Here is a 19,431-nt window from a genome sequence, read left to right as displayed (position 1 = left end):
AGTAGCTTTCTGTGTCCCAGCTCTGCCCCTTTTTCATTAGACTGTGGGTAACCTTTAACACCACATGAATGGAAGAGTGCTATCCCCTTGCCTGAGTGAATCACAGAGCCCTGGGGACAACTCTCTGCCCCCAATATCACCCTGATGGTATCCCTGGAATTCTGCCACAGCAGCATCAGGTTCCTTATAGCCTTTGTATTCAGGAGATCCCCATCAGAGCACAAGTGTCTTGTAAGGGCAGCTGGCATACAGCAGGCAAGCAACATGTCAGTAGCAAAGACCTTTAGGTACAGCCATCCCTTAAGCCCTCTGACAGGAGGTATTATCTCTCCTCTAAGCAAGAGGAAATGGAGGTTAACTTGCCCAAGGCCACGGAGGACTAGTTAATGACAGTCCTTAGCCAGCTGTATGTGTGGCTCCAAAGCCTGGTGACTTCACCTTAGAGGACTTCACCTTCAGAATGGAGCTGAGGCCAGATGCCTGGTGGGCAAAATGGGGCCAGGAGAGGGGGGCCAGACAGTGGGAAAGGAAGTGGGTGGTGTCTGAGGCCATTTTATGTTGCAGAAGCTGGCTCTGGCTGCCTCTTGGGTTCTAGCTGGGATGAGCCCTCATCCTAGCAAAGAGCAGCCACCTGTATGAGCATGTCAGCTGCAGTTGACTTGTGAGAATGACTTTGCCTTAGTAATTCCAGCAGGTGCAGTGGGAGGAGGAGTTTACCCTGAGCTCCTGTGACCCTCACTTTGGTTTTCTTCTGATTAAGTCAGGACACTGGTTAGGCCATATTTACCAGTGGGCAGGGGCATGCCACCCAGAAACTCTCTTTTGTTGAGAATAATAGCCATCTTGTTCTCTCCAGGTGCCTCATTTTCCTCGTTTTAAAATGAGGACAATACTTTCTACCTTAATAGGACGATTGCCAGGATGAAATGAGTTAATAGATATCAAGTGCCTGGCACATTTTAAGCACTACATAAATGGGAGCCTGGCAATATATTCATCCCTTTGAACTGTAAAAAGCCCTGTTGGTCAGATTTGGGTTTAGAAGGAGTCAGAAGTTCCACCCATACTTTTAGCCTAAGTCACATGCACCAGCATATTTATGGTTTCACTGCACTGGGAGGTAAGGGCCCCTGGTTAACAATAAAGTGGCATGCCTATTTCTCATTTGCTCTCACCCCAGAGGTATATACCCTCAGGGAACCTCACTATAGTAGGGGTAGGGGGTTAATCCAGCATTCTTGAATAATAACAATAACAATAATAATAATAATAAACCACCCTGCTGCCACCGTAACTTCTGCCCCCATAGTGCCATTACACAGCTCAAAGTTCTATAATGAACTAGAAGTCAGGTGAAGAGGGCAGAAAATTTCAAGTGGAGAATCCCAAGGTATTCCCCAAGGCTTTATCACAACTCCAAGCAATTAGAACACACCAACTAGAAAGTCCGTTGGCCACATTCAAAAGATTTTTTTTTTTTTTTTTTTTTTTTTTGCTAAGAGCTCATCCTGAAAATTAGAATACATTTGTAAACAGGATCACTTATTCTGTAGATTGAAGAGTTACAAGGTAGTTAAGAGTAGTCAGGTAGAGGGATAAAGTAATGTCATCATTCACACACCCAGGAATACTATGTGCATACTCAAGGTAAGGGCACCATTTCAGCTAAGAGGCTTCTGGGAGGGAAAAGCCAAGAGCAAGCGCATGCATTTACTTCCATTAGTATCTGTTTATTTTGGCTGTTGAGCAAAAGGTTGGGTTAACACAAGAAAGTATTTCAATTTCACACTAGAGAGCCAGGCTAAGCACACACCCCCTTCTTGAGATGATAATAACCCTCTAAAGTGGAAACAATAATATCTACTGAATGGGATTATAAAGATTAATAAAATGACATATGTAAAGCATGTAGTTCAATTCCTGGCATATTTTAAGTGCTCAAAAAATAATAGCTATTACTCTGCTAGTTATGTATTCTGTATGGTATTATCTGTATAAAAATGGGTAGAACAGAGACTGGAAGAATACACATCACGATGTTAACAGGAGTTATCTCTGGGTGATTAGTTATTCTTTGTTTTCTAGTTTTCTGTAGTGTCTCATATCTATATGATTTTTATTTCTACAGTCAGAAAAAAACCCCTAATTTTGGAAAAGACTGTAACAATTTATTGAGTACCATATGTAGGCTTATAAATGTGTCAGGCACTCTTCAAGGATCCCATCCAATCTTTCTGAGAGACACTGTAGTAGCCACTTTCAATTTACATTTTATAGAAGAAGAAATTGAGATACGTAAAGTTAAATGAGTCGCCAGTGGGTTGTACAGCAGGCTCTTAATACAGGCCTGTTAACACCAGTCAATATGACCAGGGGTTGTCAGCTGGAGTGTGGGATGGAGATGGTGGTCGGAAACCCCAACCCCTTCCTCATATTCCTTCTGCCCCTGTCTCACACTCACACACACACACACACACACACACACACACACACACCCCTACACACATGCGCTTTCACACATATACATATACATACACTGACACCTTCCCTTCTCCCAATATACCATACTGGACACTGAAGGCACAGATCATTAATTCAATGGGGGCAAAGCCATTGCTGGGAACAGAAGATAGGACGGTAATAGAGAAATCATACACAGACATACCCTTAAGCTGTGGATACTAGTTTGTGTTTGGTCTTTGGTAATGTCAGGTACAGGAGTTAAACAAATCCTTAAAGGATTTTGTATCTCAGAAGACTCAGAAGACTGTAGGTATGCAAGAGCATCAGCCTAACTAACTAACTGGCTTTTCGGCAACATATGGTCCCGTGCTTCAGGCACATCAGTCTCTGTGACACAGAAAGGCTGGTTAAAACCAGCCAATCCCAGGCCCCAATGGCTTCAAACAGTTGTAGGCCTGATTAGTGCACAAGAAACACTCCCTGTGCTCTCAACCTGGCTGATTGCTCTGAATCTCTGGAGAAAATCAGGTGTCTGTATTTGTCTTTGCCAAATTTCAAATTAATTACTTGTCTGTAATTTGGAGGGGACTCAACAAATGACGGGGTCCCTACAGGGCATAAATGAATTAAGAGCAGCTCATTCTGTATATTTGTATCATCTCTGTTATTCTGGTCAGGTTTAAAGCAAGTACTTGCTTTGGAAGGTTGCATGTGTTCCCTTGCAAATAAGCCTAAGTAAGGGACGGTAGAATCTTCTAAATTCACTGTACCCAGAGAGAAATCAATACCATGCTTGATCTTTAAAAACTCTTCCCAGTACTATGTAGAAGAATTATTTATGTAGATCTCACCGCAGGCCACCAGTTCATTAATTAAATGGGGCACCCGTGTATTTTGTGAAATGGAATCATGAATTTAGCATTGGTTAAACCTGCCCGGTTGCCATGCTAACAATTCTTTTTCACTCCTGAGTTCTTGTGGGGTTCCTGCTCTGCACATTCTAACACTGTCTGAATGGGGCCCAAAGTGGGAGGGGCCTTCTGCTTTACTTTAGGGTAAATCATATGGGTATTTGAACTCATACACACCAAAGGCCAGGAAAGACCACTGGCTGTGTAAAGACTTCACCTTGCACTACCTGCATTACAGGCAAAGGAGAAAGGTGTGACGGAGTAGAGATTTACAGATTTGTGTGAGGTGTGATTGAAAAATGAGTCACCCTAATGTAGACAATATTTTATAGCCTTTTATAGCGTAGAAAACATTGCATGTTTTGTCATTCAGTGCTCACAAAACCCTCAAATTAGGGTTTGGCAGGTGCATTGTCATCAGAAGTTGTCTCACTTGCCCAGGGTCACACCAATAAATGGCAGAGGCAAAATCCAGCTTTTCAGACTCTGGACCCCATGAGTGACGTGCTTCAAAGAGGCTCCACATGCATGCCACTGCTCAAAACAGTTTGGAGTACCACAGGCCTAAAATCAGGGATCTGCCTTCTGACACAGTTATAAAAATCCCCAACGGAGAATAAGGATTATAATTTTGCTGTTGTTTGCACACAGTAGTTGACAAAACAAAACAAACAAGAGATGCTTATCTTTACCACACATCTTACTTATCACACTGGGCCATTTGGGCGTTTCAAAAGAACAACTTTACAAAGTAGACTTTTAAAAGCCATTCTTCCTCCAGTACTTCCAAGCTAGTGCATAACCTGCCTTGACTCTCTTGGAGACCATCCCAGGGCTCTTTGGACCTTAATTTAAGTTCACAGGCAAGGGAAGTGTGAAATCACCTAGAAGGGTGCTGTGGCCTTGAAGCCTGAACTTCAGTAGGCACTGTGGACCCCGCAGGGGTTACAGCGTGTCTCCCATCGTGTTTTAACGATGTGTTTCCACAACTGCCAATCCCCGACAGGCAGGCAGTTTCTCAAGACCCTGACTACAACAACTTCTCTGTGTCCTCTCTCAATCCTCTAGCCTTGAAAAGGTCCTGATTCTAAAGTGGTGTAGAAAAAACTTCCCCATTCCTGGGAACAGCATGGAAGTTTTTTGTGTGTCTTGCATCCATGAAATACAGCCAGACCAACACTAAACCATCCTACATGCCTAGAAAACTGACTGGAGGATTAGCACAACAATCTGCACAAACTGAACCACAAAATTCAGCAGGTACATGGTGTGGAGAACTGAACTTGGGGAGCAACAAGCTGCGAAAGATAGGGAACCACTTTTGCGGGCGGAGAGAGGAGGGAGACTAGAGTGGGGTGGAGAATACAGGAAAAGCACCCCTCCCCAAAAGCAGCTGGAGAGAAAGTGGAAAATTGGAAACAGCCGCAGGGACTAAACTAAAAAGGGAGAAAGGAGAAAGGACAAGGTTTAAATTCCATTAAGACTGTAAACAAGGGGAGGGCAAAGGCTGCAACTCTGCAGCTAGATACCTGGCGATGCTCTGGTGGGAAGGGCAAATCCCCAGGAACAGAGTGGGATCCAGGAGGTTCTCGGGCCACATGGGGAAAGCGGTTCCACTGCTGGAAGGACATTTGGTAGAGACTGTTGAAGCCACCTGGTCCCAGCAGACCCCGGAAGGCAGCCACATTCGCTGGTGCTGGGGCAAGGTCGTTAAGGGTGAAGCCTGGTGCCAGATGTGTGTTGCGATTTTCCATAATCCCTGAAATGCTGATGCTACACTATCTTGCAAATTTTTTCTGGCACCTGGCCACAGTCTCGGGGCACTGGCAGCAGCAGGGTCCAGCAAGCGTTCCCGGGTGCAGCCGATATTCAGCCATTTCTCATTCAGCCATTGCTTGGTGAGACCCTCCTGCAGAGGGGCAGGACGGGTCAAAGCCGCAGTCCTTCTGAAGTTAAGGGCCGGGGAAAACAGCCACATTTGAGACGAAACTCAGGAGAGAGGTACTGCCTGGGGCCTGGTCACGGAGAGTGAAAAAGCGGCGAGTGGATGATCCCTGAAGACAGAGGACCGGTGCGCGATTGCTGATCTGGGAGAACAGACTGGGTAGTTGGGGGCGCCATTTTCACCGCTCCCGCGCATGCGCATACGCACCTATGAGCCTCGCAACAATCCACCCCAGTATGCTAGCAGCGCCATCTAGTGGAGAGCGGAGCTGTTACACTGAGTCCCGCCCAACTGGGCCAGCTTCGCTCTTCAAGCGCACAAGTCTCACCGCCTGCTTAGCTTTTGGACTATAAAGCACTACATAGACTGACTTCTAGGGGAAAACACACTAATTTCATTCCTATTTCAATCTGTTAGCAGGTTCATTTATTCAATTTTCTTTTTTTTCTTTTTCTTTTTCTCTTTTTCACTTTTTCTTGAATACAGAAAAAATTCATTTTTATTTTCAATTTTTATTAAAAATATTAATTTTTATTACTATATCTTTTAGCTTTGTGTAAATTTTTTCAAATTCTATTTTACTTCCATCGTTTTATTTTAGTCTACTTCAGTGTATTCACCTTTTCAAATTTTTAAACAATTTCCTTTTTTTCTTTCTTTTCCTTTTTTCTCTTTTTCGTTTTTCTTTTTCTTGAATGCAGAAAAACTTCATTTTTACTTTCATTTTCTATTAAAATATTTTTCTTTAATTTTTATTACTATATTTTTGCTTTTATGTAAATTTTTTCAAATTCTATTTTACTTCCATCATCTTATTTTAGTCTACTACAGTGTATTCACTTTTTCAAATTTTCAAACAATTTCTTTTTTTTTCTTTTTATCTTTTTTGTTTCCTTTTTTCTTAATACAGAAAAAGGAAAAATTCATATTTATTTTTAATTTTTATTAAAAATATTTTCTTTAATTTTTATCTACTATATTCTTTACTTTTGTGTATATTTTCTTAAATTCTATTTTACCTCCATACATCTCATTTTAGTCTACTTCTGTGTATTCATTTTTTCAAATTCTCAAACGATTCCCTTTTTTTTCTCTCTCCCCCCCTTTTTTTTGTTTGTTTGTTTCTCTAATCTGTCAAACCACTTTCAACACCCAGACCAAAACACACCTAGGATCTAGCATCATCTATTTGATCTGTGTGTGTGTGTGTGTGTGTGTGTTTAATTTTTAATTTTAATATTTTTTAATTTTAATATTTTTTAATTTCAATTTTTCTACCTCATTAATTCCTTTTCTCCCTTCAAAATGACAAAAGGAAGGAATTCACCCCAAAAGAAAGAGCACAAAGAAATGACAGCCAGGGATTCAACCAACACAGATACAAGCAAGATGTCTGAACCAGAATTTAGAATCACGACAATAAGAATACTAGCTGGAATTGAAAATATATTAGAATCCCTTTCTGCAGAGATAAAGGAAGTAAAAAATAGCCAGAATGAAATTAAAAATGCTATAACTGAGCTGCAAACATGGATGGATGCAGTGGCGGCAAGGATGGATGAGGCAGAATGGAGAATGGAGCAATATAGAGAACAAACTTAGAATAATGAAGAAGAAAAAAAGAGGGAGATTAAGGCAAAAGAGCACGATTTAAGAATTAGAGAAATCAGTGACTCATTAAAAAGGAACATCAGAATCACAGGGGTTCCAGAGGAGGAAGAAAGAGAAATAGGGGTAGAAGGGTTATGTGAGCAAATCATAGCAGAAAACTTTCCTAACCTGGGGAAAGACACAGACATCAAACTCCAGGAAGCACAGAGGACCCCCGTTAGATTCAACAAAAACTGACCATCAACAAGGCATATCATAGTCAAATTCACAAAATACTCAGTCAAGGAGAGAATCATGAAAGCAGCAAAGGAAAAAAGTCCCTAACCTACAAGGGAAGACAGATCAGGTTTGTAGCAGACCTATCCACAGAAACTTGGCAGGCCAGACAGGAGTGGCAGGATATATTCAATGTGCTGAATCAGAAAAATATGCAGCCAAGAATTCTTTCTCCAGCAAGTCTGTCATTCAAAATAGAAGTAGATATAAAAAGTTTCTCAGACAAACAAAAATTAAAGGAGTTTGTGACCACTAAACCAGCCCTGCAAGAAATTTTAAGGGGGACTTTCTGAGGGGAGAAAAGATGAAAAAAAAAAATATATATATAAATACCAAAAGCAACAAAGATTAGAAAGGACCAGAGAACACCAACAGAAACTCCAACTCTACAAACAACATAATGGCAATAAATTCATATCTTTCAGTACTCACTCTAAATGTCAGTGGACTCAATGCTCCAATCAAAAGACATAGAGTAACAGAATGGATAAGAAAACAAAATCCATTTATATGCTGTTTACAAGAGACCCACTTTAGACCTTTGGATTGAAAATAAGGGGATGGAGAACCATCTATCATGCTAATGGTCAACAAAAGAAAGCCAGAGTAGCCATATTTATATCAGACAATGTAGACTTTAAAATAAAGACTGTATCAAGAGATGCAAAAGGGCATTATATCATAATCAAGGGGTCTATCCACCAAGAAGACCTAACAATTGTAAACATTTATGTGCCTAATGTGCGAGCACCCAAATATATAAATCAATTAATCACAGCCATAAAGAAACTCATCAATAGTAATACCATAACAGTAGGAGACTTCAACACCCCACTCACAGCCATGGACAGATCATCTAATCAAAAAATCAACAAGGAAACAATGGCTTTGAATGACACACTGGACCAGATGGACTTAACAGATATATTCAGAACATTTCATCCTAAAGCAGCAGATATACATTCTTCTCCAGTGCACATGGAATGTTCTCCAGAATAGACCATATACAGGGACACAAATCAGCCATAAGTAAGCACAAAAAGATTGAGATCATACCATGCATATTTTCAGACCACAACGCTATGAAACTCGAAATCAACCACAAGAAAAAGTTTGGAAAGATAACAAATACTTGGAGACTGAAGAACATCCTACTAAAGAATGAATGGGCTAACCAAGCAGTTAAAGAGGAAATTAAAAAGTATATGCAAGTTAATGAAAATGATAACACCACAACCCAAAACCTCTGGGACACAGCAAAGGCGGTCAAAAGAGTCAAATATATAGCAATCCAGGCCTTCCTAAAGAAGGAAGAAAGATCTCAGCTACACAACCTAACCTTATGCCTTAAGGAACTGGAAAAAGAACAACAAATAAAACCCTAAACCATCAGAAGACAGGAAATAATAAAGATTAGAGCAGAAATTAATGCTATCAAAACCAAAAAAACAGTAGAACAGATCAATGAAACCAGGAGATGGTTCTTTTTTTTTTTTTTTTTAACATTTATTTATTTTTGAGACAGAGAGAGACAGAGCATGAACGGGGAGGGGCAGAGAGAGGGGGAGACAGAATCGGAGGCAGGCTCCAGGCTCTGAGCCATCAGCCCAGAGCCTGACGCAGGGCTCGAACTCACAAACCACGAGATCGTGACCTGAGCTGAAGTCGGACGCTTAACCAACTGAGCCACCCAGGTGCCCCAGGAGATGGTTCTTTGAAAGAATTAACAAAATTGATAAACCACTAGCCAGTTTGATCAAAACGTTAAAGGAAAGGACCCAAATAAATAAAATCAAGAATGAAAGAGGAGAGATCACAACCAACACAACAGAAATAAAAACAATAATAAGAGAATATTATGAGCAATTATATGCCAATTAAATGGGTAACCTGGAAGAAATGGACAAATTCCTAGAGACATATACACTACCAAAACCGAAACAGGAAAAATAGAAAATTTGAACAGACCTATAACCAATAAGGAAATCGAATTAGTAATCAAAACTCTGCCAAAAAACAAGAGTCTAGGGCCAGATGGCTTCCCAGGGGAATTCTACCAAACATTTAAGGAAGAGTTAACACCTATTCTCTTAAAGGTGTTCAAAAAAATAGAAATGGAAGGACAACTTCCTAACTATTCCTATGAAGCCAGCCAGCATTACCTTTATTCCAAAACCAGACAGAGACCCCACTAAAAAGGAGAACTACAGACCAATTTCCCTGATGAACATGGATGCAAAAATCCTCAACAAGATATTAGCCAACTGGCTCCAACAATACATTAAAAAAATTATTCACATGACCAGTGGGATTTATACTTAGGACACAGGGCTGGTTCAATATCCGCAAAACAACGTGATTCATCACATCAATAAAAGAAAGGACAAGAACCATATGATCCTCTCAATAGATGCAGAGAAAGCATTTGACAAAATACAGTATCCTTTCTTGATAAAAATCCTCAAGAAACTAGGGGTAGAAGGAGGATACCTCGAGATCATAAAAGCCATATATGAATGACCCAACACTAATATCATACTCAATGGGGAAAAACTGAGAGCCTTCCCCCTAAGGTCAGGAACAAGACAGGGATGTCCACTCTCACCACTGTTATTCAACATAGTATTGGAAGTCTTAGCCTCTGCAATCAGACAACACAAAGAAATAAAAGGCATCCAAATCGGCCAGGAGGAGGTCAAACTTTCACTCTTCGCAGATGACATGATACTCTATATGGAAAACCCACAAGATTCCACCGAAAAACTGCTAGAATTGATCCATGAATTCAGCAAAGTTGCAGGATATAAAATCAACACACAGAAATTGGTTGCATTCCTATACACCAACAATGAAGCGACAGAAAAAGGAATCAATCCCATTTACAGTTGCAACAAAAACCATAAAATAACTAGGAATAAATCTAATCAAAGAGGTGAAAAATCTATATGCTGAAAACTATAGAAAGCTTATGAAAGAAACTGAAGAAGACATAAAAATGGAAAAAGATTCCATGCTCCTGGATAGGAAGAGCAAATATTGTTAAAATGTCGATACTACCCAAAGCAATCTACATATTCAATGCAATCCCTATCAAAGTAACACCAGCATTCTTCACAGAGCTAGAGCAAATAATCCTAAAATTTGTATGGAACCAGACAAGACCCTGAATAGCCAACGCGATCTTGAAAAAGAAAACCAAAGCAGGAGGCATCATAATCCCGGACTTCAAGCTATACTATAAAGCTGTAATCATCAAGACAGTATGGTACTGGCACAAGAACAGATACTCAGATCAATGGAACAGAAAAAAGAACCCAAAAATGGACCCACGAATGTATGGCCAACTAATCTTTGACAAAGCAGGAAAGAATATCCAATGGAATAAAGACAGTCTCTTCAGCAAGTGGTGCTGGGAAAACTGGACGGTGACATGCAGAAGAATGAACCTGGACCACTTTCTTACACCATATACAAAAATAAGCTCAAAATGGATGAAAGACCTAAATGTAAGACAGGAAGCCATCAAAATCCTTGAGGAGAAAGCAGGCAACAACCTCTTTGACCTTGGCTGCAGCAACTTCTTACTCAACACGTCTCCAGAGGCAAGGGAAACAAAAGCAAAAATGAACTATTGGGACTTCATCAAAATAAAAAGCTTCTGCACAGCGAAGGAAACAATCAGCAAAACTAAAAGGCAACTGACAGAATGGGAGAAGTTATTTGCAAATGACATATCAGATAAAGGGGTAGTATCCAAAATCTAGAAAGAACTTCTCAAACTCAACACCCAAAAATCAAATAATCCAGTGAAGAAATGGGCAAAAGGCATGAATAGACACTTCTCCAAAGAAGACATCCAGGTGGCCAACCGACACATGAAAAAATGCTCAACATCACTCATCATCAGAGAGCTACAAATCAAAACCACAATGAGATACCACCTGACACCTGTCAGAATGGCTAACATGAACAACTCAGGTAACAACAGTGTTGGCAAGGATGCAGAGAAAAAGGATCTCTTTTGCATTATTGGTGGGAATGCAAGCTGCTGCAGCCACTCTGGAAAACAGTATGGAGGTTCCTCAAAATACTAAAAATAGAACTACCCTACGACCCAGCAATTGCACTACTAGGCATTTATCCACGGGATACAGGTGTGCTGTTTTGAAGGGACACATGCACCCCCATGTTTATAGCAGCACTATCAACAATAGCCAAAGTATGGAAAGAGCCCAAATGTCCCTCGATGGATGAATGGATAAAGACGATGTGGTATATATATACAATGGAGTATTACTCGGCAATCAAAAAGAATGAAATCTTGCCATTTGCAACTACGTGGATAGAACTGGAGGGTATTATGCTAAGTGAAATTAGTCAGAAAAAGACAAAAATCATATGACTTCACTCATCTGAGGACTTTAAGAGAGAAACAAATGAACATAAGGGAAGGGAAACAAAAATAATATAAAAACAGGGAGAGGGACAAAACAGAAGAGACTCTTAAATATAGAAAACAAACAGAGGATTGCTGGAGGGATTGTGGGAGTGGGGGATGAGTTAAATAGGTAAGGGGCATTAAGGAATTTACTTCTGAAATCATTGTTTCACTATATGCTAACTAATTTGGATGTAAATTTTAAAAAATAAAAAAATTAAATTAAAAAAATAAAAAAAAATTGTAAAAAAATAAAAATAAAAAATTTTCCTGTTCCTTAGTTACTTGGCATATATCCCCAGGAACCTTATACACAGCTTGAACAATGGCTAAAAGACTAGAATAATCAAAAATGTAAAACAATCTACAGAAGACTCCATAGTGTTAATATGTTAGTACTACCCAAAGTGACCTGCAGATTTAATGCAACCCCTTATCAAAGTCCCAATGGCATTGGCTTTTTTTTTTTTTTTTTTTTTTTTACAGAAATAGAAATACCCATCTTAAAAATTCATAGGGAATATCAAGGCTTCCTGAATACCCAAAACAATCTTGAAAAAGTACAAAGTTAGAGGTCTCATGGTTCCTGATTTAAAAACTTACTACAAAGTCACGGTAATAGAAACAGTGTGGAAATGGCATAAAGGCAGACATACAGAGTGATGGAATAGAACAGACAGCCTGGAAACAAACTTACATATATGGTCAAGTGATTTTTCACAAGGGTGCTCACAAGAGCATTCAATCGGGGAAAAACAGTCTTTTCAACAAATGGTGTTGGGAAAACCAGATATCCACATGCAAAAGAATGAGATTGGACCCTTATTTTGTACAAGAATTGGTCAAAATGACCAATTGAGGTGGCTGAGTTGATTGAATGTCTGACTCTTGATGTCGGCTCAGGTCATGATCTCATGGTTTGTGAGATGGGGGCCAGCCCCTTGTCGGGCTCTGTGCTGACAGTGCAGAGCCTGGTTTGGATTCACTCTCTCCCCCTCTCTCTACACCCCCCTCATTCATGCTTGCTCGCACACTCTCTCCCTCTCAAAAGAAATAAAATAAATTTTAAAAATTAAAAAAATGAATGAAAGATCTAAATGTAAGAACTAAAACTATACAACTCTTCAAGAAAACAAAAGAAAAGCTTCATTACATTGATTTGTTCATGGTTTCTTGGACATGACATTAAAACCCAGGGAACAAAAGCAAAAATAGATAAACTGGACTATATAAAAATAAAAAAGACTTCTGTATATCAAAGGATACAATCAACAGAATGAAAAGGACACATACAGAGTGGGAGAAAATATTAGCAAATCATATATCTGATAAGAGGTTAGTATCCAGAATATATAAATAACTCGTACAATTTAACAACAAGAAACCAAACAACCTGATTTGAAAATGGGCAAGGGATGTGAATCGACTTTTCTCCAAAGAAGATAATACAAATGGCCAACAAGAACATGAATGGATGCTCAACATCATTCATCTTTGGGAAAATGGAAACCCAAACCACAATCAGAAGTCACCTCATGCCCGTAAGGATGGCTGCTATCAAAAACCCCAGAAAATAACAGGTGTTGGTGAAGATGTAGAGAAACTGGATCCCTTGCACACTTGCTGGTGGGAATGTAAATGGTGCAGTGGCTATGGTAGGTGGCAAGTGATAGAATTATGACATGTTCCAGTAACTTCACTTCTGTATATATACAAAAGGAGTTGAAAGCAGAGTCTTGAAGAAGTATTTGTACATCCATGTTCATAGCATTATTTATAATAGCCAAAAAGCAGAAGCAACCCAAGTAACTACTGATGGATGAATGGATAAACAAAATATCTTTCAGCCTTAGAAAGGAAGGAAATTGTAACACATGCCACAACATGAATGAGCCTTGAGGATATTACGCTAAGTGAAATAGGCCAGCTACAAAAGGACAAGTCTGTCTTATTCCACTTATGAGAGGTCCCTAGAGTAGTCAAAATCAGAGACAGAAAGTAGAATTGTGGTTGCCAGGGGCTGAGGGGAGAGAGAAACAGGGAGTTGTTATTTCATGGGTGTAGAGTTTCTATTTTGCAGGATGAAAAGACTTAAGAATCAATGCACAACAAGGCAAATACACTTAACGCTATTGAACTGTACAGTTCAATAAAATTCGTTAAGATGTTAACTTAAAAAAAATTTTTTTTAATGTTTATTTATTTTTGAGAGAGACAGAGACAGAGTGTGAACAGGGGAGGGGCAGAGAGAGGGAGAGACAGAATCCGAGCTCAGGCTCCAGGCTCTGAGCTATCAACCCAGAGCCCGACACAGGGCTTGAACTCACAACCCATGAGATCGTGACCTGAGTCGAAGTCGGATGCCCAACCGACTGAGCCACCCAGGCGCCCCAGATGTTAACTTTTATGTTATGTATGTTTCACCATGATTTAAAGAAAAAAAAAAGTAGAACAATCTTCCTAATTCCATTCTTTTAAAAAAAGTAGTTGATTTATATTGAAGTTTGAGCTCTTAAAGTGGTTTGTTTTGTGAGAAAAAGCTCATTAGAACACTGGCTCTGAGTGCCTCCCCCGCCCCCACCCCATCAGGAACTACCTGGAACCACCCACTGCAGTCACAGAGGCTCTGGAGGTGAGGGAAAGCCCTGCCCGATTCACAGCCCACTCTTGCCAAGTAGGCTAGGGCATTTGTTCTTTTACTCTGGTTGCAAGGAGGAAATGTAGGAGAAGGCGAGCAATTGCCTTTAAATATTCAGATACTATCTAAGGAAGTTCAGTCAAACAGGCTTAGAAGGTCAGACTAACCCCCAGGAGACACACAAGTACCATTCACTTTAATGAACGTCGCAGTGTTAAAGATGGATGGAGATGGGCCTCCAAATCTTTGTCCTACCAGCAGTTGTCACTTATCTTCCATGTGATTGTGGATAAGTCATGTAACCTCTTTGAGCTTAATTCATCACCTTTAACATGAAGAAAATACCTCCTCTTTCTATCTTAAAAGATTCTCAATAATGTATGAAATGAAATATATATGAAAATATTTTAAAACTAGTCAAAAGAAAAATCTACATAAATATTAATTCTTGTAAGCTCTGGCGTCTTTGTTTAATAAATGGGGACAACTGTCTCTCTCTTGCTTGGACTTAGAGGTGAATGTATGTAAAGCATGTAGCACAGGAGTGAGCCCAGAGTGGGTTCAATAAATGAGAGTTATGATGGGTTTTTACTTACTGTTGTTCCCCTGTAAGTGGCCCTGATCCACCCGCTTCACTAGGAGAGGGTGGGAGTCGAGGAGGCTGGATGGTGGGGGGCTGGAGCATTTGGTACATTTGATTCTGCCTGTCCAGCATCAATTCCCTTGCTGGCCTCTAGGGGTATCCCTATTCTTGGGTGATATGCCTTCCCTTCTTCAGTCTGCGTGCTTCAGGTATGGTGCCTGTTCTTCCTTCTCCCTTCTCATCCCTGGCCTGGTCCTCCAGGATGAATCAGGCTATTCCTGGATATTTCATTATATGCCCTCCCATATTCCCCTTGGCCACAGTGATTGGTTCAGTGATGGGCTCATGACCTAATCCAGGATAACGAAACACAACCCTGGGTCTTTTGCTGTACCCACTGGAAAAGAAAAACACTTTCTGTGAGATCACTTAGATGGTGAAATATAAGCCTAGAATTCAAGAGATGGAGAAAGTCACACCATTAACGAACAAATCTGAATACATGGATCCAACCAAGTGTGAACCACTCCTGGACATTTTTGTTAATTGAGCCGATAAATCCACCACCATCACCCAACCCACCCTCCTCTTTTTTGTCATTTTGTGTTGAGCTTTTGCCATTTGTCACTGAAGGTTTGATTAACGTAATTAGGAGAGGGATAGACTTTGAATTTATCCCGCAACCTCAATGATATCCCTAATTGTCCTTCTGGGAAGATCCCTGTAACAACAGCTTACCCTACGTCCGAACTCTTCCCCTTGCTTCACTTCCTGGGGATAGCCATCAATCAGGAAGCCCTTGGTGTCACTGAGGCTGGCCAACATGGCCTCCTTCAGGAGCTCCAGAATGATGCGCTGGAGCAGAGAGAGAGAATGGTCAGCATCTGAGCTCTTTCACAGAACAATGCTAGAATCACCACCCACCTCCATCAGTCATCCCATTTGGGGAGGGAGAAAGGTTCAGATAAGATTAACAGCAGACAGCAATATACCATATTTCATCCATTCTTAGTCTCACTTTCCCCCCACATTTTACTGCCTATGAAATTGATAGGTATATTACAATCAGTCATAGTTTAAAAAGGGTTTTTTTTTTTTTTTTCTGGCTGGTATAGCTATATATGAGATAGCTTATTAGCTATCTATTTTACTAGGGTATCTTAAAATAACAGCATCTTAGAATAAATGAAATTCATTTGGCCATGAATTAGGGATAATGGAATTTTAAAACTAAGCAAAACATGGTATAAAATGTGCTTCTCTGTTGATTTTTTTCCCAGTAAATATTCTAAAAATTTGACATCTACTGACTTGAGAAAACTTTCTATAAATATGAAGTAGCAGTTTCTAGCAGTATCACTTTTTCTGTTAAAAATTTTGATTTAACCTGTGCTTCTGAAAATGAGAGGAGAGAGATACATGGAATCTTGGGACTGGATGTAGGAAAAATGTGACCAGCTACCCAAATGGGGGGAATTCTCTGTTCTCTGGTTCCCTGGCATCCTCTGACTTTTGTTCGGGGCTTGGGGAATACACAGCCATCACAAGGGTGGTAAGAAACTATGCCTAGGTTCTAGTGAATTAACTCCTCATGAAGTTTATATTCTAGATAGAAAGATAGATAATACATAAACAAATATATAATAAATAATCAGCTAGAGAGAATTGCTAAGGACAAAATTAAAGTAAGGCAAAGAGATACAAAATTCTGGAGGTGCTATTTTAGATAAGGTAGTCAGGGAAGGCCTCTTTGATAAATTGGGATATTTAAGTAGGGATCTGGACAAAGTAAAGGAGCAAACTATATTAATATATCAAGTTGAGGAAACAGCAGTGCAAAGGCCCTGAGGCAGAAACAGCCTGGCCTGTGGGAAGAATAATGGTGAGGTCAGTGGCTGGGTGTAAAATGATGTTGGAGGGGTAGCTGGAGTCCAGAGTCACAGGAAGGACTCTGGATTTCATTCTAAGTGTGGTGGGGATCCACTGGAAGCTTCTGGGAAAGGGAATAACACAATTTGACAAACATTTTAAAGAAATCCCCCTGGCTGCTATGAAAAGAGTAAACTGGAGGGGGAAAAGAGTGGGGGCAAGGAGGTCTGCTAAGAGCCAACTGCAATGGTCTGTTTCCTTTCATGAGAACCATGCTGGCTTCCAGGAGGGAAACAGACTGTAGCTCATTAAAGAGGAAGCATAAAGCTCTGTTAGCTAATAGGGACCGCATTGTACAAGCCCTAATTACAGAGCCTAGCATGGAAACTAGTAAGGCAAGGATGAATATTTTTTGATACCATGGCACACAGCTTCCCAGAGATAGATGGTGATTTGAAAAGGAAAAAAGATACATAAAAGGGAAATTTTTTACTTAAACTATCTAAGGGAGATACCAAATTTCAAGATAATGCTATCATACCTTCCAGAACTAGACCAAAACATTATTTTCTATTTTCCAGAGGATTCCAATTCTAGGCTTTGCAGCACCATGCAGCAAAGATTTTGAAGATTTTAATGCTAAAGTGGGGACCAGTCTTTTCTGGAAAATATGAGTTAGGCTAACATTCAGGGAGCTGGAAGAGTAACAAGGTAGGAGGAACCTGGGCCTGGACAACGTGGTCTGACTGACAGGTCTCTGCTGTAGACCCACCACCTGCCTCTGGACTGTTACATCAGGGAGAAATAAAATGTAGCTGTTGGCGTGTGGGCTTCTTTTTTCCAGCAGCTTAGACTAGCTGCAACACTCCAAAATCCCTCGCCAGCCAGGGAAGGTAGCTATCACTTACTGAGGGCACCAGGTCTCCACGTTCCATGATATCTCTGATCAATTTGCTTCTTTCAGATTCTGATGACAGCTCATTACGCAGGAGCTCACCAGTCGAGAGATGTGTAAATCCGTATTTTTCCACCAGCTTTTCACACTGTGTGCCTTTGCCAGAGCCTGGGCCACCTAGAAAAGAAGTCATGTATCAGACACCCATCCCAAGCCGCCACGGTGAACAAGCCTCAGCACTTCATTCACCAAGCATGTACTGAGTTCTTATGAGTTATAGGGAGCGGTGGACTATGGAGAATGGGATACAGTCCTTGCCCTCAAAGAGCCTGTTGTCCGGCGCGGGGGCAGGTGTTATCCACCAACAATAAGCAGTTACTATAGGTGATCTAGTGGGGAGAGTTCAGGCTGCTCTAGGGGCACAGGGGAGGGGTGCAAGACTCTGTTTTGGTAGAGATGAAGGAGAAGTTTCCTGGAGAACTGAATATGCTCATGTGCAAAACACTGACCATGGTGCCTGGTACAAAAGTGGGTGGGCAATAGATGCTAGCTATTAATTTTTAAAATACATTGTTTTCATTTTCAAACAATCCCAAATGTACAGGAGAGTTATCAGGAGAGAACAAAGAACTTTCTGAAACATTTGAGAATAAGTTGCCATTCTAATTGCTGCCTCATCACTACAGAACACTTCAGTTTCATTTCCTCTAAACAAGGAGCCAAGCATATCCTTCTACATTACTACCTCTTCAGAACCCAATCACATTTCAGTGGAATTGTTCTGATAATGTTCTTTGAAGTCAATGGGTCAAGTTCAGAATCATGCATTGCTTTTAGTTGTCATGTCCTTCTGGTCTCCTGTATGGAACAGATTTCTTCATGTTTCCTTGATACTTTTGAAGATTATATTTATTTTGTAGAATGTCCCTCAATATGATTTTCTTCCTGCTGTTTTCTGAATATTATTATTCTGAGTATCAGCCATATTCCTTTGATGAGCATTACACCTTCGACTCTTTTCCCTGCTTCCCCTGCCCCAAGTTCAACCAGTTGCTAAGTTGTAAGATTTTACATCCAAAAATAATAGCTAACCTTTGCCAGGAGTTTACTGCACTCACTGGTCTAAGCATTTTAAAGATTTTATTTTATTTTATTTTATTTTGAGAGAGAGAGAGAGAGAGAGAGAGAGAGAGAACATGTGCACGCCAGTGGGAGAGGGACAGAGGTGAGGGAAAGAGAGAGAATCTTAAGCAGGCTCCATGCTCAACACAGAGCCTGATGCGGGGTTTGATTCCATGACTGTGAGATCATGACCTGAGCCCAAATCAAGAGTCAGACACTTAACTGACTGAGCCACCCAGGTGCCCACTAAACATTTTATATGTATTAATTTAAAATAATCTTAGAAGGCAGGCACTATTATCCCCATTTTACATATGGGAAAGCAGAGACACAGAGAACGAACTCAACTACAATAAACCGCATGGCCAGTATGTACCAAGTCAAGGGTGTGAAGCCTAGACCCTGGCTCTCAGAGGCGTTTTCCTCTTTTCTTCCCCGCTGACCACGTTTGCCTGTGGTATGAGCAGGTCCTTATGCTCTGGGACTATGGCAGTCGTTCCGCCTCTGCATGGAGGAGAGGTGAGGCTCTGGAGTCTAGCAGACCTGTTAGAAAAAGACCTGCTATCCTGAAAAGCATGGGCACTTCCCAGCTCCACTGCATTCAATGGCTTCCCATTCTGCGCAGGATAAGATCCAAACTCCTTAGAGTAGTATTTCAACCTTCAAGAATCTAGTTTAAC

The 19,431-nt window shown here is 40.6% G+C and overlaps 1 protein-coding gene across 3 annotated transcripts in view; it reads right to left on the bottom strand.

Annotated features, from left to right (window-relative positions):
• The window catches only part of AK5 (adenylate kinase 5), a 259,870-nt gene that overhangs the window by 23,957 nt on the left and 216,482 nt on the right, over nucleotides 1–19,431 (bottom strand). For all 3 annotated transcript variants that reach the window (XM_086717334.1, XM_086717332.1, XM_086717333.1), the window contains 2 exons: nucleotides 17,643–17,806; nucleotides 15,604–15,720 (listed from right to left, as the gene is read on the bottom strand). In XM_086717334.1, coding sequence (XP_086573460.1) covers nucleotides 15,604–15,720; nucleotides 17,643–17,806 — 281 coding nt within the window. The remainder of the gene's footprint in view (nucleotides 1–15,603; nucleotides 15,721–17,642; nucleotides 17,807–19,431) is intronic.

The sequence above is a fragment of the Puma concolor genome, chromosome C1, assembly GCF_028749965.1.
Source record: "Puma concolor isolate L17-30 chromosome C1, mPumCon1.1.hap2, whole genome shotgun sequence".
Classification (NCBI taxonomy): Eukaryota; Metazoa; Chordata; class Mammalia; order Carnivora; family Felidae; genus Puma; species Puma concolor.
Note: the sequence above shows the minus strand (reverse complement) of the source record. Positions and strands in the feature narration are given on the sequence as shown.